This window comes from Balaenoptera borealis, assembly GCF_965194805.1.
Source record: "Balaenoptera borealis genome assembly, chromosome: 14".
Taxonomy (NCBI): domain Eukaryota; kingdom Metazoa; phylum Chordata; class Mammalia; order Artiodactyla; family Balaenopteridae; genus Balaenoptera; species Balaenoptera borealis.
The window spans coordinates 84,354,556-84,377,078 of NC_138875.1; the positions used below are offsets into that span (position 1 = coordinate 84,354,556).

At 39.4% G+C, this 22,523-nt stretch overlaps 1 protein-coding gene across 5 annotated transcripts in view; it reads right to left on the reverse strand.

Annotated features, from left to right (window-relative positions):
- Positions 1-833: 833 nt before the first annotated feature.
- The window catches only part of CLIP1 (CAP-Gly domain containing linker protein 1), a 125,480-nt gene continuing 103,790 nt past the window's right edge, over positions 834-22,523 (reverse strand). For all 5 annotated transcript variants that reach the window (XM_082355816.1, XM_082355815.1, XM_082355814.1 and 2 more), the window contains 6 exons: positions 12,795-12,847; positions 6,744-6,861; positions 6,516-6,666; positions 5,912-5,961; positions 3,343-3,467; positions 834-2,540 (listed from right to left, as the gene is read on the reverse strand). In XM_082355816.1, the coding sequence (XP_082211942.1) occupies positions 2,315-2,540; positions 3,343-3,467; positions 5,912-5,961; positions 6,516-6,666; positions 6,744-6,861; positions 12,795-12,847 (723 nt within the window). In that variant the 3' untranslated portion in view covers positions 834-2,314. The remainder of the gene's footprint in view (positions 2,541-3,342; positions 3,468-5,911; positions 5,962-6,515; positions 6,667-6,743; positions 6,862-12,794; positions 12,848-22,523) is intronic.

Sequence of the window (22,523 nt, forward strand, 5' to 3'; positions counted from 1 at the left end):
CCATCTGTGAGAATAAATGTTGAGCTCAGCAGGCCATGTCCTGAACTGGTAAATGAGGGCACACCCACCTAAGAGGTAAAAATGCCCACGGTTAGTGAACTCTCAGGCATGTGTGGGTGCAAACGAGCAAGACGAGGATGATAAACGATCCTCTGCAAACAGGACCAGGATTCTAAATGATCAACAGAGGTGTTTTGTGTAAAGACCCAACTGGAGATACTGCAATACTACCGCAGTTGCCCTATAAATATCATAGACTTTAGTGTTTTTTTCTTTTTAAAATGTATTTTTAACGGACATAATGGATATTTAATATTAATTTTAGGTGTACAACATAATGATTTGATATATGTATATGTTGTGAAATGGTCACCACAACAAATGTAGTTCATAGTTTTGAGTCTTTTCATCAATTTGGTCAATGCTGAAGGCAAGGACCACTGTCAGGGTAATTTTTAGGTCAAAATAATGTTCAGCTGGTAACTCTGCTTTGGAAATATCTACCTGTGGGGGAGTCAGAGCTCATAAAACAGATTGCTTGGTTCAGTTATCATTTTGGAAAATACCACAACAGCTTTCACAGAGTTTCCTTCCAAAACTTAATGCTGTAATAGGTAGTGGGTACTACATGGTGCCACTTATATTTCTGTCAGGTAATACAGTGAGACATAGCAATGGATAACCACCTTGGATATTTATCTTATGCTGAATGGGTCATAGAATGCTTTGAGATAATTTCTTAAAAGCAATTTATCAACAGACTGCAGTAGAAATTGCTATTTGGGTCTCTAGTGCTTGCTCACTTAAAGAAAAACCACTATGACAAATAAACCTGAGAATAATACCAGTTTACTACACTGGCAAAAAAGAATAACCATTTATTAAAGTAGATACAGAACACCTGTTTGCTCAGATTTTAATATTGCTTTACATATTGTGTTTGTGAAACAGTTCCTATTATATGTTTATAACCCCACATTTCAACAGACTACAGATTTATTTTTTCACTTGTCAAACACATAGTTGATAATCTTGAGAGGAAAATACATCAAAGGCATATATACAATTATAGAAGTTCTTATTATACATGTCTCATGGAAGATACATTTATTTATTACTTTTTACATATTCTAGGAGACATTCTAATGAAGATAAATAGATTCAAACTGGTTGATAAACTTCTTGTGGTTGAGGTCCTTCAGTTTTTTTTTTGTGATAAGAAAATCCAAAATTATTAATGTTGAATTTCTCATCGTACATTCATCTAAAAACACAGTAAAAAAAACTTGTAAAGATTGTAGATTGGTTAATTTAGGTGTTTTATAGTGGCTTATTATCTAATTAACTGACTGCTGGGGATATCTGCTGGAGAAGGAAAAAAAAATCTGGAGAAAATTCTCCCAGTTATTTATATCTGATAAAGAAATAAAATGAAAACACAAAGAACAAAGAGCTGCAAAGCCACATGATGCTATTTCTGGCCTAGTCCATTAGGTCCTGATGAACATTTTAAGTGTTTTCTTTTTCATAAAGGTAAAAATCTGAAAAGAAAGACACATTGTATATGTTTTTTCCCAAAATAGAAATTTTACAAAAATATATACATATAATATATAAGCTGAAATTATGCAAAACCAATAAACAAAACACCATAGAAGAGTAAGTGGGTGCAGCATAGAGATTATAAAATGTCCCCACAGCAGTTTGGGGGCTTCCCCCTCCCTTTACCTGTTTCATGATTTTATAATCACACCTAAGTATCATCAAGCCTGAAATAAAGGCACTACTGACATCAGGTAGTGCAAAGAGCTCAGGTATTTCTTTAAGTAAAAAATACTTTAAATGAGTAGATGAAAATGCAAAGTGGCACATTTTTTCAACTCATTCCAGTGTCAAAGTTTAACCAAAACATCTAAATATACAAACGCAGCCTGGAAATATTTTAGTGCAAATATGAAAAGTAACAGCATAATTTAAAGTACTTAAATAAGGTACTGTGAGGGTAGGAGTCGTTCTCTGAGGTCTCCCTAGGGACAATTAATGTAATGGCATCTGGTGCAATGTCTTGTTAATACTTTTTAAAAATCAAGACAAAATCAGAGGTGAAAACTCACCTATTTATTATTCTAACTGATAAACTTATAAGGGGAGACTAAAAGGGAGATTTGTTGAAGATCAAAATATTTTCTTAGATTTGTTGATGGGGGGTCAAAAATAACATGAGTTCTCCTGAAGTCTGCACACACAATGCTGGTGGTCAGTTGCCTAAACGCTAGTGCATCTGAGAAAGCCCAGTTCTGGATGTGAGGCTTCATCAGAAAGTCTCGTCGTCATTGCAGTTGGTTGCCCAGTGCCCGAACATCTCACAGATTTCACAGTAGGGGCGTTCCTCGCTCCGACTGCCGTGGTGTGTGGAATGGGGGGGGTCCTCAGACATCTGTGCCTGGGTAGGACAATCCTCTGTGTCGTGGAGATCAAAGCAGTCACATATGTCACAGAAGAGGCGAGGTTTCTTCTTGGACTGTTTCTCCTGGTCATCACTACAAATGTTAACGTGCATAATCAGAAACTCATCTCCATCAGAAGAAATTCAAGAGACAGTATCACTTGTAATGAACAAAAAATAAGCAAGAATTATGGCTAAGTCTGGGAGCCTCAAGTGTTTAAGTACTACGGTCCACATTTTAAATTTTCACATCAAACCATTTTCACTCTCTTGCCAGATTTGTGGAAGTCAATTTATGGCCAAATAACCACAAAGCAATTGTTTCTCCAATCCACTGGAGAACCTAACTTTTTTTTTTTTTAATTTTACTGATGACGTATAGTTGATTTACAACGTTTTGTTAATTTCTGCTGTATAGCAGAGTGACTCAGTTATACATATATATATTCTTTTTAAAAAATTTTTATTGGAGTATAGGTGATTTACAACGTTGTGTCATCTTCTGCTGTACACAAAGTGAATCAGCCATACATATACATAATTCCACGCTTTTTTAGATTCTTTTCCCATATAGATCACCACAGAGTACTGAGTAGAGTTCCCTGTGCTACACGGTAGGTCCTTATTAGTTATCTATTTTATATATAGTAGTGTGTAAATGTCAATCCCTATCTCCCAATTTATCCCTCCCCCCTCTTTACCCCCTGGTAACCGTATGTTTGTTTTCTACAACTGTAACTCTATTTCTGTTTGTACCATTTGTACCATTTTTTTAGATTCCACCTAGAAGCGATATCATGCGATATCTGTCCTCTGTCTGGAGAACCTAACTTTAAAAACACACATTTATTTAGATGGAACTAAGGTTCCGCTCAGTATCGCTGGACGTGAAATACCTGTCGTAATTGTTCATATCGTCACCGTTCCCATTCAGGGCTGCTTCCGACATCATCTCCACCTTCATCTTGAGATCCTGATTCTTCCTCTGAAGGTCCACTATTACTGAATTTAGGAAATCGATCTGATTTTTTAGGGAAAAAACAAAAGCAGATGTGTAAAATGTCTGAAGTGTGTTCGCTGGAGCATCAAGCAGTCTACAAGTACACTCTCAGGCTGTGGCTACAGAGATATATGCTGGAGTCGCAGGGGCCCACAGCAGCCGTGACTCAACCGTGTTTTACATTATGTTCACACACACACACACACACACACACTGTACAGAAAGCGTAACCAGTTACTTGCTACACTAAACTACAACTAAGCCAGGACTTTTATGTTCTGTAGATTTCAAAAAGCTCATGGAAATTCTCCTCCAACTACGATTTAACATTCACTTATTAGTCATGGTGGGATGGTAAATGGATCTTCAGAGAAAAAGGAAGGCGTTCTAAAGAGAAGGCTTAAGCTCTCTTTCACCTGAGGAGGTGTGGCCACACACTAAACGGGCAGCATTCAGGCCACCTGGGCCCAGAATTGGGGCAGTGGGATAACGAGATGACTGCCCACCAGGAGGAAACGCTCTTGTCCTAACCTTGCAAAGCAAGGGCACTTTAATTTAAAATCAGTTAAGTTTCAGGACTTCCCTGATGGTCCAGTGGTTAAGACTCTGCACTTCCAATGCTAAGGGGCGAGGGTTCGATCCCCGGTCAGGGAACTAGATCCCACATGCCGCGTGGCACAGCCAAGAAAAGAAAAAAATCAGTAAGTTTCTTCCCTCTTCTACAAATACAAAGGTCTCATTTCTCTAAATGTCCATTGGGAAAAAAATCCCATTTTACAGTGTTAAAAAATACATCTGTGTGTGTGTATATATTCATACATACATATTCACTTTTTAAAGAAATATTTGGCCTTTTTTTCCTGCTGGGGCAGTTATGAAACAAAGCTAGAAATCACTAGCTTTGTGATTCTCTGCAGAATCTCCCTTCTGCCATTGAAGGCAAGACCCACTGAATCTCATCTCACTGCTCAAACTGTATTTTCTAAAGACTTTATCCTGTTAGCAGATACATATCAGAAAGGGGGGAAAAAGCCACAAAATGGATGTAAGTACAGTGGGAAACCACACACACACACACGTGCTCACAAATTAGGAAACATAAAACAAACCATTTGCTGATTGGAAGAAAAGTGTTGGCAGTGGCAGATGAAACAAACGGAAGCAGAAAGGAAGGGGGAAAGAGAAAACATTGTGAATTAAGTTTGTGCTCATCAGACATACAAACTAAGCAGAGACTATGCTATTCAGGGTAAATTAGGCTGTGCGTTGAATCCTTACATGCCTTTCAAAGGAGATGTCATAACTAAAACAAATCACTAATGCACTGAGTTTCTCTTTTATTTAAAAGTCAAAGAAGGCTTTTGTACCTTTGAATTTTGAATGGGGTAAGTATGTCCAAAATATATAATAAAAATTGAAAATAGATGTTTGTTGCTTGTGGGCTATACATTTCCAAAAACAGAATAGTTTGCCTCCATATAATACCATTTTTAAAACTAAGGCTATTTTGATAATTTTGGCTTTAGGAAACAGTTTTCAAGAACCCTGTCTTGGGGCTTTCCTGGTGGCGCAGTGGTTGAGAATCTGTCTGCCAATGCAGGGCACACGAGTTCGAGCCCTGGTCTGGGAAGATCCCACATGCCGCGGAGCAACTAGGCCCGTGAGCCACAATTACTGAGCTTGCGCGTCTGAAGCCTGTGCTCTGCAACAAGAGAGGCCGCGATAGTGAGAGGCCCGCGCACCGCAATGAAGAGTGGCCCCCGCTTGCCGCAACTAGAGAAAGCCCTCGGACAGAAACGAAGACCCAACACAGCCATAAATAAATAAATCAATAAAATTTAAAAAATAAAAAAAAATAAAAAAGGAGATACTGTTCTTTAAAAAAAAAAAAAAAAGAACCCTGTCTTTTTAAGGTAAAGATGAGGAAGGAAACTTTTATGGAGCAATTCAACTTCTAGAAATTTATCCTAAAGAAATATTAGTATGTCTGTAAAATGACAGGTGTTCAAGACAGTTCATTATAGCATTGTTTATAATACATCTAAAAGATCAGAAAACACCCCAAATGTCATGTCAACCAATAAGGCCTGATTAAATTATGGTACACCCATATAATGGAATACCATACAGCTATAAAAAGCTAAGTGCAGATCAGTTTATGTAATATGCCCCCATTTGTGTAAAAAAAAAGGAGGGGGAAAGACTGTATTAGTCTTGGCTTGTATGTACATTTAAAAAAATCTCTGAAAAAATAAAAGAAGACGTTAATAACCCTGATTACTTGTTTGGGGGGTTGGGAACTGAGCAGGAGAGAGATGGTGTTTGGAGGGAGATTTTTTTTTTTTTTACTGTACGTATTTTTAACGTTGTTTAATGTTTAGAACATATTAATATATTACCTATTCAAAAGATTAAATGATTTTTTAAAAATAGCAAGTAAGCAAAGCAAAAGGAAGGAATATTACCTGACTCTCCTGGGCTCTTTCGTCCTCTTCTGCCTGAGTATCAGTATTACCTTATATTAAAAAAAAAAAAAAAAAAAGTGGAGGGGGAATTTTTTAAAAATTTACAATCTTATTTCCTTGTTATTGCATTGAAAGGGCCAGTGTTAGAAACACATTCTCATGTGGAGCCCCACATGCGCCTCTCTGAGAACACGTTTGAAGTGCCTGTCTCCTCTCTGGACCCCTCGGACATGGTCGTCCTCTCTCAGGCCGGCCCACTGCGGGGAGGAACACCGGTCACGGTCACGATCACGGCCGTCATTTCCTCCTCCCCGGCAGGGCACCTGCAGAGGCCGCGGCTGCTGCTGGGATGGCAGCTATTACCCACTGTCTTATATAAACTCCTGCCGATGCTCAGGCCCACGGAAGGTCCGGAAGTGGGGACAGGCAGGCGCGCCCCTCTGCGTGGGGCCTCATCCGACTACCGGCGGGCGAGCCCGGCACAGAGCGGCCCCGTCGGCGCGGCGCGGCGCGGCGCAGCCGCCGCCTACAAAGCGCGCGCCCGCCACGAACCCCGCGTCCGCGGGAAGCAGCGGGGTCGGGAGGAAGCACGTGGCCATTTTACCTGACGAGCTGCTGAGCTGCCTCTTGTTTTCTTTGAGTTGAAGCTCCAAGTTCTTTACCTTGAGCTCAAGCTTCGCCTTGTCGGACTCTAGAGACTGAACGACCGCGCGCAAGGACTTGGCGGAGGCGTTCTCTCCCCTGAGCGCTGTGACCTGAAACACACGGCTGGGCTTAGCTTCCGGTCGGAACACAGACGGGTACCGCCAGGGTCCCCGAGGTGGTACTCTACCTCATTCCTCAGCTTTTCCAGCTCTGCATCCTTTTCTGTGAGTAAGGCACTAGTAATACTGATGGATTTCTGCAAGGAAGCTTTTTCTTCATCTGCGTCTTTTATTAGCTTGGATTCTCTAAAAGATCAAAGAGTTAAAAATTCCAGAAATGAACCGAGAGAGCGGTCAGTGTACAACTGTCCTAGAACAAACGCGCAACTTTAGCTAATATACAGGGAGAAAGTATCACGGGGAAGTTTTACAGGGGGTTAAGGCTATTATGCTTGCAGAATGTTACTTGAAATTTTACTTACTGTGAGGGGAGAAAAAGTTTACCTATGCAGAGACATGCCAGAATCTGCATATCATTGTATCCGTTTGAATTTAAAGAAACAAGTTAATAACTTTGGAAGACGCAGAATTAAAAAACAAGACTGTTACACCCCCAAATAATTACTTTAAAAATCTAAGCCCCCCCAGATGAATTCTGTTACTTCTTGAATAAATCATTACCAAGCAATAACAACAATTAAAATACACACATGCAAAGCGATTAAACAGATGTCATGCAGAGCAGTTTTATGCTGGAAGTATCGATTGGTTCTCACTAATTTCAGTAACTTTCAGCAAGTTCCAAGAGTGTGTTTTGGAGATCTTCTGGGCCAATACAGTAGCAGAGATTATTACCACTATTCAAACGGAAGGATTATTACTTTTCGTCCATAGACTCTGAAGAGGACAGACATTAAGTTGCTCATAGAAATCAAAGGTAATGACATAAAGGCTAGAACGGAAATGTGAAGATGGATTTCCAGGTGTAGAATGGAAGCCAAGGGGCATCTGGAGGGAGAAGGTCAGCACACGGGATGTATGTTCTCAGGCCGACCCAGCACTTGGTTATCAGCACAGGGACGGGGGCCGGGCTTTCCAGGAGAGGAGAACATTTGTCTTGGAGTCAGGGGAGTGGGAAAAGAAAGGGAAAGATGAAGGGAAGACAGGGGAGGAGGGCAAGACACAATAGAGACAACCCCGGAGGGCAGGCTACTATGTGTTTATAAATGTGTGAGTGTATTTAAATTTTCGTGGTGAAAATTCAAACGTGCCAAGGTCACGGAAGCCAAGGAAAGACTGAGGAGCTGTCACAGATGGGACAGCTAAAATGCACTGTGGTCTCCTAGACCGGATCCTGGGAGAGACAGAAAGATATGAATGGAAAAACTGGGGAAATCTGAACAACGTCTAGAGTCTGGCTAAGAGTACTGGACCAATGTTACTCTCTCAGTTTGGATCAAAGGACCAGGGGATGTAAGATGTGCCCATGAGGGGAAGCTGGGTGAAGGGAATGCGGGACCTCCAGGTACTACCTTTGCGGCTCTTCTGGAAACCTCAGATTTTGAAATAAGAAGTTTTTAAAAAATGACATGCAGTGTGAAACAAGAGGAAAAAAGACCTTGTATCACAAAAATATTTGGGGAAAACACAACTGGAGAAATATTTCCCGGCCGCCCTCAGGCCATACAACCTACTCATCTGCATCCACATAGAGTAGATAATCATCAGTGAGAGTTCATGGCTTAAACCACAACAAACCGAATTACTCCCGGTTCTATTAGAAGTAGCTGGGTGAGTGCAGAGCATGTTGTGGTTCAGTTTGTCATCGAACCAACTGGAGGGATTGGAAACTGAGGCCCAGGTTAGAAATGGCAGAATGTATGTCTGGTTAGTGAGACCCAAGATATCCGGCACACGAATTACAGAATTCTCATGGTTTATGGTAAATTGAAATTCTATTCTACACAAAGATGAAAAATATAAGTGTTGTATTTATCTCATTGTGTGGATAACACTCAAACCCCAGAATAAGTAGTAAGAAAAGAATCTGAGACTTACAGAAAATGTCTTGAACTCAACACCCAAGCATTATATGAATACTTGGTGCTGTTAAATTACTAACTGCATAACACCTCGCTAGGAAATAGGATCCTGTTTAAGTAAAAACAACAACAACAAAAACAAACAAACAAAAAAATCCCCAAAGATTTAAATGAAAGGAATGTACACAGGCATTTTTTCCAGCTGGGAAGTAAATATCTGATTTTATCCAAAGATTCAATAACTCTTGGGCTCTTTAAGTTTCTATTAAACTTATTTGGTAGTTCACTCTATTATAAAAACCGTTTCAAGAGATTCACTTGTAAATCCAACTCAAATTTGAAAGACGTGATTTTAAATCTTTTTACTGAGAAATACCAGGATTTGGGGGTTAACGGATTTAGATTCCTCTGTAATCAGGACTCTAGTTAGTCAAGCTCTCACAGGTTGTGTTAGGGAGGGATGAGGCCAGCATCAGCCGGCAGAAGGAAAAAGGAGCAGGTATCTTTGCTTATCGCCACATACGTCCACCCTCTAAGTGAGGCTGCTTTCTAAGAAGATGGCAAGCAGATGTTTCTCGTACAAAAGTTATCAAAAGATGCGTGGTTAAAAAAGGGATCTGAAAAAAAAAAAAAAAAAGGGATCTGACTTGCGATTTGTACACCAAATGAAGGGACAACTAGGCCTCGGCAGCTCATCTCTGTGACAGGTCTTCAGTGTTAGCATCTTCGGTGATTTCTAAGCCCAAATCCCACCGTGCAAACCAAGAGGGGCTAAATTAAACCATTTATGCCAGCATTACTGACACCTGAGTCACACATCACATTGACAGTAAGGCCTGTGTTACTTTAAAGCCACGCTGGCCCCAGTGACTTGGCGTTACTAAAAGTATCAAGAAGGAAAGATAAACATAACATGAAAGAAGGGTTATGGGGGCCAGAAATCTTTCCCCCAAGGGAACGTATTACCCAGATTCTTTCCTTACTACTTACATAAGAAAGAAATTACAGTAATGAAGCAGATACCTTAAAGTGTTACTGGGCAAGCTTTAAAAATGCAAGATAACAAGAACCAAATATTAGGAACATGAAGAGAACTGCAAATGCAGTAAGGAGAACTCAATTTGCACTGAAGTTCTGTGCTGTATATAGATATAAAAAAGATATGTGTGCGTGTGTGTGTATGTATATACTGCTGAGAATATTTTACAAAACAAAAGCAAGACACAGAGGGACAAAGGCAGCCAAAAAAATATATACAACAATTTTGTTTACTAAAAATATATGAAATTTATTTATTATAACGTGGATAGACTTTCTTTAGTCTTACCATTAAAGACACACAGATATAGCAAAGGAAGCAAGAGTAGGAAAGGGAAAAGAGAGGGGTGAAATGAGCATTGATAAGTAGCGCAAGCTGGAGACAGTCAGACAGTTAGCAACCCACGGTGAGCTGAATGAGCTGGTGTGGCAGTGACCTCTTCAGAACTGGTGGACGGGACCGTCGGCCAGTTTTCCTTCCTGACAGGAGTCTTGCCTTGACGCCCACAGAATTAAGCCTGACTCTACAAGTCCACAGCTAAGATGATGGCTCTGGAATTCCTTCTAGGACATCAAAAAGCCTAGAGAAGAGAGGGGAGCCCAACAGGTTCCCAAATCTGCCGTAGGCTCTCTGGCCAGAGGGACACACTTCTCTACTTCCATCAGTTAGAGCGCTCAAGGTTGGCTCTACTTTATCTACTAGACGTGTTGGAACCTGTTCTGAAAGAGGTTTGCCTAACTTGGAGACCACTTTCCCAAAGAAATGATTACATTTTTAAGCTAAGAGAAAAACTTACACTACGTGTTGCTTGCAATTCGATGCTAGTAGCAAAAAAACAGAGCAAGTACAAGAGGGTGATACTGATTTCTTAACGATAAGTAGTTTCACCCTACATCAGGAGTAAGTACTGCACTTCAACATAATGAACAATAGAGTTTGAATGAAGCCATCATATACTATGTTGACTGTGTATGTTCAGTTCTCACCTCTAAATTAAACTGTTGGCTAAGATCTCGGTTCTTGCATGAACCACTACCTTTCAAATATCTTCCTGATTTAAGTACTTTCTAGATTTTTAAATTAAGAAGGTATCCAATTCTTTTTAGTACTCTATGCTACAGGTACTTAACTATTACACACATAGACCTACATATGAATCCTTTACCAAACTGACTTTCAGAAGGCATTTAAGGCCCCCAAAATATTAGCTAAAATATATTTTTATTCAGATTTCTGAAAGAGACATAACTTTCCGTGAGGATTAATTAACAATTTGATTAAAAAAACAGTTCTAAATATAAGAAACTAAGTTTTAACATTTTTCACTCCCAGAAAAATTATCATCTTTATCCACGTTTATTGATTAAAAGAATAATTATCCAGGACCTAAAATGGGAGCAGGGTGAAATAAGAAGAGAGGAATGGACAAGTACCCAAATTTGTTCTATCTTTTTAAGCCGTGAAAAAAGTCACATGTCTAATCACATTTTGAGAGGCAGGTAATTCAGTCAAAGTCACATGAAAAGGACTAACAAAGCAATGGCATCTTTATTTTTAAAGAAGATTGAAGAGTAAACATAAATAAATAATAAATGTACAATGAGAAAAGACCGCTTGTAAAAATCTGAAGTCCTGGGTCTTGTGCCTGCATCTGAGTTCTCGGCCAAGTTGCCTAACTTTGGGGGTTTTAGTTTCATCATTTTTAAATGCAAGCCCCACCATATATTTCAGTGGTTTGTTCTGAGATATGAGAAATTTGTGAATTACAAGGGCTACATAAACGCAAAGGGATTACATCAGTACTCACACCAGCCTGTTTTTATTCATTCCCTTGTCAGAATGCCTCAGGAATAAGTGCTATCAATTTTTTCACATACCCTTGACAACTGCATACATGGGGTTCTTTTTAAAGAAACAAAGCCTTATTCATGGAAAATTAAATATCCCAAGGCCCCCACGGGTGGAGCTGTGCTTGTACCTGGGCCCCAGGATAAGGCATGGCAGGCCAGTCACCACAGCTCGTGGGCACTGGGCGAATACCTGGCTGGACCAGGGGCGTGGCAGTCATGAAACACACACGCATTCTGATGTGAAGCTTTAAAGAAGAATGAGTCTAAGGATGTCTTAAAAAAAGAAAGGAGGAAGGCACCCCTGAACTGAGGCCTAATTTCCTTTAGAATGGAGCTTATGGAACTCAAGTATCTTTGTGGGCTAAATAAAGCCCTCGACTCTGAAGCAACCGCCATACTGGCAGGAGGGACAACGTCAGCATAAACGCATGCGTCAGTGGTCAGTAAGGGAGACTTCCTCTGCTCTGACAAGTAAGAATAAAATGCTCTGCAAGACCATGAAGGAATTCTTTTTTTTTCTATTTTATTTTCTTATTATTTTTTAATTGAGGTATAGAAGAATTCTTGATTATACTATTCCTAAAGGTTTATTTTTCTTTTTGTAATTAATAAGACAAAAACGCCTGTCTCTGTTGTGATGTACTCTACAGCAAACCACTGTACAGGCTGTGGTTCTTAGCAACAGTATACACTATGCCTACTTGGCATGCAGAGTAAAGCAGAGAATCTCTCTAGACACAAACTGCACATTTTAAAAAAGCAGACAGAGACCATCAGAAAGCATAAGCATCAGGCTTCTAAATGATTACTCCTGGGGGCCCGTTTATCCTTACTCAAAAGTACTGGAAGCTTCCATGTGAACAGCATTCGATTATCATCAAAGAATAACAAATAACAAAGCTCTTTTTAAGAAAGTAAGTAGAAACATTTAAAATGTTTCCCATTATTATTGAAAAAATGAAATTTTTATATAACTGAATTTATTTGCAGATTACTCTAGGTAAAATTATAGTACTTTAGTTACTGAAACTAGGAGGTAAGCAGTATAATATGAGACAATCTAATTTAGAACACTTCTTGACAAATGCAACTGAACATGGCTTAAAAATCGAACTATTCTTTTAGTAATTCATACTGAAACTCTTACAAATTTGTCAATTATGAGTACCAAACTATCACGATGCAATTTTCCGAATATAAGAAGGTCGTATGTTTTCTACAAGTCACTGTACACAGCATATTCTAACATTTTCCTTATTAAACACACACACATACACACAAAACAATATATACAAAAAGAAAGCCTACCTCTTTTTCATTTCTAACAACTGATTATTGAGCACAGATCTCTCTTCTTCCAGCTGGGAAAAAAAACACACACACAAAAAAGTTCAGTGCATAACAGAGAGGTCAGTTTCTCATCCCCCAGGTCACATTCCCATGCTCCAGGACCGCTAAAGCAACGGGCTTTCCTCAGAGGCAGTGAAAAAGGACCAAGTGTACATCAGGGACCTGAGAGTTAAAATATTAAACAACACCATGTACATGCCATATCTTAGACATTCAATAAATGTTTCCTTCATTTGTTAGATGAATGAGTGAAAGCTTCACTATTAACATTCTGGTTCCTTTACTGAAACAAAAGAAGTTAAAGGTCACTAACTTGTGTAGGGCTAGGAACAGGTAATTTATTCTACACGGGCCTTATCTTATGCCTACTATATCCAGGCATTTCTTTCTCACCTATAAAATAAGAAAGTTACAGAAGAATTTCCACTGGCCCTTTAGTTCTAAAATTCTGTTATTCTAGTAAGGATAAAAAACAAAAGATTCAGCTAGTCAATCTTGTGAGAAAAGATTCACCTCTACCCCCAATCTGTACCACATACAGTTTAGCCAAATACAGTACCAATTTTAACTCACACTGTTAATAAAACAAAGAGGTAACAAAAGCTCTTACATGGTTTTTTTTAATCAAAGGATAACAACAAAGACTATGTAATGGTTTCCAACCATTTGGGATTGGCCCAGAATTTAAGCCACTAATTCACGATAAGTCGTTGTGGTTTTATTTCTGATTATGTGTCAGTTATGTACATGCTTTGCTATAAAAGTCTTTTATACTTTAGAAGTTCTTAAATATAAACATGTATGTTTTGAACATAAGGTTATCAAGAAATCTATAGAGATTAACATACAGTTTTTTTCCACTGTAGACTCTCTCCTTTCCTAGTCCATTAAGATAAATGCTTTTGCTGCATGAGTAATTCACAGATATATTTAGAAATTTGTAAAGAGTAAAAGGAAGGAAGAACAGTGGGAGGCAAACTTTAAAGGAATGAAACAAGAGGGACAACATCTGGAGAGTGGGATGTGGAGACGAGAGGGGCTCTCATTTTTTCCTTTGTGCCCTTTTATATGGTTTATATTTATTTTTTAAACAAGGAAGCTGTTTAAGTTTTATAGTTAAAATTAAAAGAGAAAAAATCAATAAACAAACAAGACTGGGAAATGACTACAATGAAGATATAAATGGATAAATGACATGGCAGATAATTCACAACAGAGAAAATACAAAAAATTAATAAACACTTGGAAAATCATTCAACACTGCAAAGAACAAGTATGCAGAGATTCTCCCCATTTTTTGGAGGCTGAATTTCTTGTACCTGAACTTCCACAGAACAGAAGTTTAGGATACTTATTGTACTGATTCTTCATAGGAAATAATGTTTTTTTCTTCTTCTGGTCCAGGATCCAATCCAGGATAACAAGCTTCATTTAGTAGTCAAATTTCTTTAGCCTGTCTAGTCCCTCATTCTTTCCTTGTCTTTTGTGACCCAGACTTTTTTTTTTTTTTTTTGGCTGCGCAGCTTGTGGGATTTTAGTTCCCCAACCAGGGATTAAACATGGGCCTTCAGCAATGAGAGCTCGGAGTCCTAACCACTGGACTGCCAGGGAATTCCCTGACCTTGACATTTTTTTTTGACCTTGACATTTTTGAAGAGCACAGAGGCGAGTAAAATGTCCGTCAATTTGGATTCACCTGATATTCCCACATGAGTAGAGTCAGACTATGCACTTTTTGGCAGAAATACCACAGAAGCGATCCCATGTCCTTCTCAGTATGTGATATTAAGAGGCACACAATGTCGATTTTCGGTGAGGGTAACTTCAATCACTTGGCTAAAGAAGCATCTTCCATGTTTCTCCACTGTAAAAATACTACTATTTTGTGGAGAGATACTCTGAAACTATGTAAACATTCTGTTCCTTAACAAAATTTCACCCACTGGTTTTAGCACCAATTGATGACTCTTGCTGAAATAATTACCATGATGGATACCAAATAGTGATTTTCTAATTCCATCATTTCACATACTTATCAGTTGGCATTTTACCATAAGGAAGAGCTTTCTTTTTTTTTCTTTTTTTTTTTTTAGAAAGGCATTCCTATCTATCTATCTATTTATGGCTGTGTCGGGTATTCGTTGCTGCCCACAGGCTTTCTCTCATTGCAGCGAGCAGGGGCTACTCTTCGTTGTGGTGTGTGGGCTTCTCATTGCAGTGGCTTCTCTTGTTGCGGAGCACGGGCTCTAGGCGCTCGGGCTTCAGTAGTTGTGGCACATGGGCTCAGTAGTTGTGGCTCGCGGGCTCTAGAGCACAGGCTCAGTAGTTGTGGTGCATGGGCTTAGTTGCTCCGCGGCATGTGGGACCTTCCCGGACCAGGGATCGAACCGTGTTTCCTGAACTGGCAGGCGGATTCTTAACCACTGCACCACCAGGGAAGTCCCAGGAAGGGCTTTCATTTTTCCCTCATTTACTTATTTATATCTGTTTCCATGGCATATTTATATATCATGGTTTCTTATTTTATTCAATAGGCTATAATCCATTACTATCATTATTTCTTTTGATGCTCAAATTATCTCAGATTTGGCCAGTGGAAGCCCCTTCAACATGGTTCTGATAGGTTTCTGACTAATCCCCAGTATTCTTTAAGCACTGCCTTGCTTTTTGGTACACAAGATATTCCAGGCTCATCTTGTAGTCTTTCTCTCTCAGCCCTGGAATCAGCCATTTCTCTAAGGACCTTTTAGTGGGGAAGAGTATTTAGAAACCAAAATCTAGGTAGTTAGGTGTGCTCATTGATACTGGAGTGTTATTACTTCTAAGCCCTGTCAGTGGACTTGACCAAAATTTGAAACTTCTGCTCTTCAAAAGACACTGTTAAGAAAGTGTAATGAGAATACACAGACTGAGAGAAAACACTTGCAAAACTCAATCTGATAAAGGACTTGTATCCAGAACATATTAAGAGCTCTTACAACTCAATAATACACAAACTACAAACCAAATCTTAAAATGGGCAAAAGATCTGAACAGACACTTGACCAAAGAAGGAGCTCAAAATCATTAGCCATCAAGGAAATGCAAATTAAAACTACACCTGAGATACTTGGGTTATCACTTCTAGTTTCTAGGTCAGAGAACATACTTTGCAGGATCTCATGAGACTTGTTTTATGGCCTAGCATATGGTCTACCCTGGAGAATGTTCCACATGCACTTGAGCAGAATGTGTCTTCTGCTATTGTTGAATGGAGTGATCTAAAGATGACCATTAGGTCTAGCTGATGTTCAAGTCTTCTATTTCCTTTTGGATCTTCTGTCTAGTTGTTCTATCCATTACTCAAATAGAATACTGAAATCTCCAACTACTATTGCTGAATTATCTATCTCATCCTTTAATTCTGTCCGTTTTTGCTTTCTGTATTTTAGGGCTCTGCCATTAGTTGCATATATATTTGTAATTGTTGTATTTTCTTGAGGGATTGATCTTTCTACCATTATAAAATTTCTTCCTCTGTTTCTAGTAACAATATTTGTCTTCAAAGTCTACTTTGTCTGATAATTAGTATAGACACTCCAGCTTGCTTTTGGTTACTATTTGTATGATATATCTTGTTACATCTTTTTACTTTCAATCCACTGTGTCTTTGAATCTAAATTGTGTCTCTTATAGGCAGCATGTAGTTAGATGATGCTTTTTAAAAATTAATTCTGCCAATGTCTGCCTTTTAATCAGCGTTTAATTCACTTACATTTAATGCTATTATGCGTAAGGTTACATACTTTTTTTTTCAATTAATACAGTTTATTTTTTTAAAGAAGTTTCAGGTTCACAGCAAAATCTAACAGGTACAGAGATTTCCCATAACTCCATGTCCCCACACATGTACAACCTTCTCCACTATCAACATCCCACAGGACAGAGGTGCATTTGTTACAATCAGTGACACATCATTACCACCCAAATTTCCATAGTTTACATTAGGTTCACTCTTGGTGTTGTATATCCTACGAGTTTTGACAAATGGATAAAGACATGTATAGTTTAGTTTCACTGCCCTAAAAACCCTTGGTACTCTAACTATTCATCACTCCCTCCCCCTTTTACCCCTCACAACCACTATATTTTTGTCTCCATAGTTTTGTCTTTTCCAGAATGCCATATCTTTGGAACCATACAGTATGTTGCTTTTACAAATTGGCTTCTTTCACTTTGTAATATGCATTTAAAGTTCCTCCATCTATTTTCATGGCTTGATAGGTCATTTCAGTTTGGTGCTGAGTAATATTCCATCATCTGGATGTACTTCAGTTTATTTATCCACTCACCTACTGAAGGACATCTTGGTTGCTTCCAAGTTTTTGGCAATTGTGATTAAATCTGCTGTAAACATCCATGCACAGGATTTTGTGTGGACATAAATTTTCAATTCGTTTGGGTAAATACCAAGGAGCACAATTACTGGATCATATGGTTAGAGTATGTTTAGTGTTGTAAGAAACTGCTGAGCTGTCTTCCAAAGCAGCTGTACCATTTTGCATTCCCAGCAGGGAATGAGAATTTCTGTTGCTCCACATCTTCATCAGCATTTGGTGTTACCAGAGTTTTGGATTCTGGCCATTCTAATAGGTGTGTAGTATTATCTGTTAATTTATAATTCCCTAATGACATATGATACTGAGCACCTTTTCATACGCTTACCTGCCATCTACATGTCTTATTTGGTGAGGTGTCTGTTAAGGTCTTTTGTCCATTTTCTAATTGCGCTGTTCATTTTCTTATTCTTAAGTCTTACAAGTTCTGTGTATATTTTGGCTAACCGTCCTTCATTACATGTGTCTTTTGTAAAAAAATTTTCTCCCAGTCAGCAGCTTGTCTTCTCATTCTTTTCACATTGTTTTTCACAGAGTAGAAGTTTTTAATTTTAAGAAAGTTCAGTTTATCAATTCTTTCTTTCACGGATCATGTCTTTGGGGTTGTATCTAAAAAGTCGCCTCCATACTCAAGGCCATCTAGGTTTTCCCCTGTTATTTTCTAAGAGTTTTATAGTTATTCACTTAACATTTAGGTCTATGATCCATCTTGGCTTAACTTTTATAAAGGGCATAACATCTGTGTCTAGATTCACTTTTTGGATATGGGTATCCACTTGCTCCAGCACCATTTGCTGAAAAGATGATCTTTGCTCCACTGTATTGCCTTTCCTCCTTTGTCAAAGATCAACTGCCTATATTTATGTGGGTCTATTTCTGAGCGCTTGATTCTGTTCCACTGACCCACTTGTCTACTCTTTTGCTGTACTTGATTATCGTAGCTTTATACTAAGTCTGGAGATTGGGTAGTGTCAGTCCTTCAACTTCGTTCTTCTTTAATACTGAGTTATTTGGGGTCTTTTTGCCTCTCCATACAAACTTTAGAATCACTTTGTCGATATCCATAAAATAACTTGCTGGGATTTTGATTGGGATTGTGTTAAATCTACAGATCATGTTGGTAAGAACCAACATCTTGACAATATTGAGTCTTTCTATCTGTGAACATGGAATATCTCTCCATTTATTTAGCTCTTTGATTCTGTTCATTAAAGTTTTGTAGTTTTCCTCAGATGGACCTGGTACATACTTTGTGAGATTTTTACCTAAGTATTTCATTCTGGGGGCTGCTTACGTAAATGGTATTATGTTTTCAATTTCAAATTCCACTTGTTCATTGCTTTGATATAAGAAAGTGACTGATTCTTGTACACTGAACCTTGTATCCTGCAGCCTTGCTATAATCACTTACTAGTTCCAGGAGTCTGTCATTCTTTTGGATTTTCTACGTCATGTGATCTGTGAACAAAGAGTTTTATTTTTTCCTCCCCAATATGTATACCTTTTATTTCCTTTTCTTACTGCATTGGCAAGGACTAGCAGTACGATGTCGAAAAGCAGTGGTGAGAGGGGACATCCTTGCTTTGTTTCTTATCTTAGAAAGAAAGCTTTGAATTTCTCACCACTAAGTACGATGTTAGCAGTAGTTTTTGTAGGTATTATTTATGAGGTTGATGAAGTTCCCCTCTACTCCTAGTTGGCAGAGAGATTTTATCACAATGGGTGTTAGCTTTTTCAAATGCTTCTTCTGCACCTACTGATATGATCTTGTGGCTTCTCTTCCTTAGTCTGTTGATGTGATAGATTACATTATCTGATTTTCAAGTGCTGAACCCAGCCTTGCATCTCTGGGATAAATCCTACTTGGTCGTGGAATTATATACTATGTTCCAGAAATGGAGGAGACAGCGGTGAACAAAATAGAAAACTGCTGCTCCTCCCTCAGTCAAGTGGTCTGACTGAGCCTACAAAAGCAGGAGTATGTGTAATGGTTCCGAACTTTGGCACATCCTTCACTTCACACAAGCTAGTATTTTTCTTCACACACGCTAGTAATTTGTTTTAAATCTATCATTCCTCCTTTTAAACATTGTTGGGTTTAATTTGCTAATATTTTGTTGTTACATACTATTTTGATTCCATTTGTGTTACCTACTAGAAAAGGCAAAACTATAGCACCATAAAAGAGAGAAACAGTTTTCAGGGATTGGGAAGTGACTGAGTATAAAAGGAGCATGAGAGAAATTTTGGGGGTGAAGGAAATCTTGATTTCGGGGTAAATTATATGACTATATATATATGTCAAAACTCATCAAGCGATATACCTATGAAGGGTGAATTTTATGTAAATTATACCTTTTTTTTAATACCTTCTCTTTCATAAATTTATTTATTATTTATGTTTTGGCAGCGTTGGGTCTTCGTTGCTGTGCGCAGGCTTTCTCTAGTTGCGGCGAGCAGGGGCTACTCTTTGCTGCGTTGTGCAGGCTTCTCATTGCGGTGGCTTTTCTTGTTGCAGAGCACAGGCTCTAGGTGCGTGGGCTTCAGCAGTTGTGGCACGCGGGCTCAGTAGTTGTGGCTTGCGGGCTCTAGAGCGCAGGCTAAGTAATTGTGGTGCACAGGTTTAGTTGCTCCGTGGCATGTGGGATCTTCCCGGACCAGGGCTCGAACCCATGTCCCCTGCATTGGCTGGCGGATTCTTAACCACTGCACCACCAGGGAAGCCCGTAAATTATACCTTAATAAATATAACTTCGGGGGAAAAAGGTGAGTTTGAGTAGCGTATACAATATTGCTTTTGTAAAAAACAAACTATGTGTATATGCTGTTACACACATGAAGAGCAGTATGGAAAGGTACACCCAACCATTTATAATGTTGCCTCGATGAAATAACAATGGGAGGAGTAATAACTTTGAAATGGTATGTATTTGTATTGTCTCATGTTACAAACATGTATGATTATTTTTAATTTTAAAATAACATTACAATTTAAAAGGAATAGGGAATTCCTTGGCGGTCCAGTGGTTAGGACTCGGTGCTTTCACTGCTGTGGGCCCCGGGTTCAATCCCTTGTTGGGAACGAAGATCCCGCAAGCCACACAGCATGGCCAAAGAAAAAAAAAAAGGGTTTGGGGCTTCCCTGGTGGCGCAGTGGTTGAGAATCTGCCTGCCAATGCAGGGGACACGGGTTCGAGCCCTGGTCTGGGAAGATCCCACATGCCACGGAGCAACTGGGCCCGTGTGCCACAACTACTGAGCCTGCGCGTCTGGAGCCTGTGCTCCGCAACAAGAGAGGCTGTGACAGTGAGAGGCCCGTGCACCGCGATGAAGAGTGGCCCCTGCTCGCCGCAACTAGAGAAAGCCCTCGCACAGAAACGAAGACCCAACACAGCCATAAATAAATAAATAAATTTATTAAAAAAAGGGGGGGATAAATAATTTTATTTTTTAGAGGTACAAAGATATTTACAGATAAAATGACAGTATTCTAGGATTTGCTTCAAATTGATCTATGATGGAGTGGAGGGTGAGTGAGAGTAGAACTGAAGCAAGAGGGACTGGGCCTTCCCTGGGGGTCCAGTGGTTAGGACTCCGCGCTTCCACAGCAGCGGGTGCGGGTTCAACCCCTGGTCTGGGAACTAAGATCCCACAGGCTGCGTGGCCAAAAAAAAAAAAAAAATGAACAAGAGTGACTGCCTTCAGAGTGGGGCACGTGGGGATTCACTGTTCTGCTCACTCTGCTTCTGTGCGTGTTTGAAACTTTTTGTAATAAAAGGCTGAATAAAAGGGAGGGTTATTTTACAGAAAAATATTAAGACGATAACATTACAGTGAAGACAGTATACAAGTGACCATGATTTGGGGAACTCTGGACCAGAGAATCTCACACAGCTGATCTATCCACAAAACTGTTTTATAATACAATAAACATGGTGGGTAATTTATCTTCAATCTATCACCTAAGAAAAATACTAGCTTGTGTGAAGTGAAGGATGTGCTGAAGTGAAGTTCGGAACCATTACACAGACCACTTGACGGAGGGAGGACGACCAGTTTTCTGTTTTGTTCACCGCTGTCTCCTCCGTTTCTGGAGCACGGGCAGGCACACAGTAGGCACTCAGTAACTACGTGTCGCGCACACGACGGGGTCAGAGAGCCGGTAAGCTGGTGCTGTCCTCGGGTGTGAGCTGGCAGTGACGCCGAGGAGCCAGGGCTCTCACAGGAGGAACTCTCTGCTCAGCTAGTCTGAGCGAGCTGGCGCTCAGCTGCTGCTTTTCTCACCGACTTCCCCGGGGAAGTGGTTCACGTGTGGGCGACTTCAGCCTCTTCTCGGAGCAAGTGTTCTGAGGTCCAAAATAGCGGCGCTACCTTGACAGCACAAGACACTTCCCCATCCCCTGTGTCTGCGGATCTCTAGTCTCGCCTCCCACACAGACTCGTGCTCTTGGAAGTGGAGAAGGTAATGGGGAGGAAAGAAGAGGATGATTTAGTCAATTCTGTGGACAAGCCCCTTCAGAGGAGAAACAATGAACATTAGCTGTCTGTCCTCGCACACACAGACAGACAGACTTCTCCATGTACGCAGAGCAAGAAGGACAGAGAGGGGAGACAAAAGTCAATTTAATTTGACTTGAATTTAACAGGAGAAAGAAAAATCAAAGTAAATAAAAGAAAACGGCTGAGGGCAGAAAAATGTTCTCTACCACAAAGATATATTCCTTTCTAAGAACTCCCACTAGGTTTATACATTTATTTTGTAAAATTTTTAAGTAGAATATATTTTTAAAAAAACATAGATGTTAATATCATTTTCTTAGGTGTAAGTTAATTTTAATTTTAAATAATATCAAACATCACCCTGATATAAAAGATGAGGAGGCTTGCATACTTCCACGTTCTTTCAACTCTATCACCTCAAATTTTGTTAGTCATATTCTCTCTGTATATTTTTCTTTTTTCTCCTTTGTCTTTGATTTTTTTCTTTTTGTCTTGCAAATGCTTTAAGCTTACCTTCACTAAATGATCAAAATTGACATCACCAATAATGGGATAAAGCAACATCACCTGCCTCCGGGCAGGAAATGGTTATCACTTATATAGTCTTCCTGCTAAAAATGAATAACCTAAATACCATCATGAGGAAACACCTGACAAACCCAAAATGAAGGATTTTATACAACATAACTGGCCTGTTTTCAAAAAAGTCAAGTCATAAAAGACAAAGGCAAAAGAACCATTCCAGATAAAGACAACTAAAGAGACCTGAGTCAATGAATGGAACGCATGATCCTGGACTAGATCCTGAATC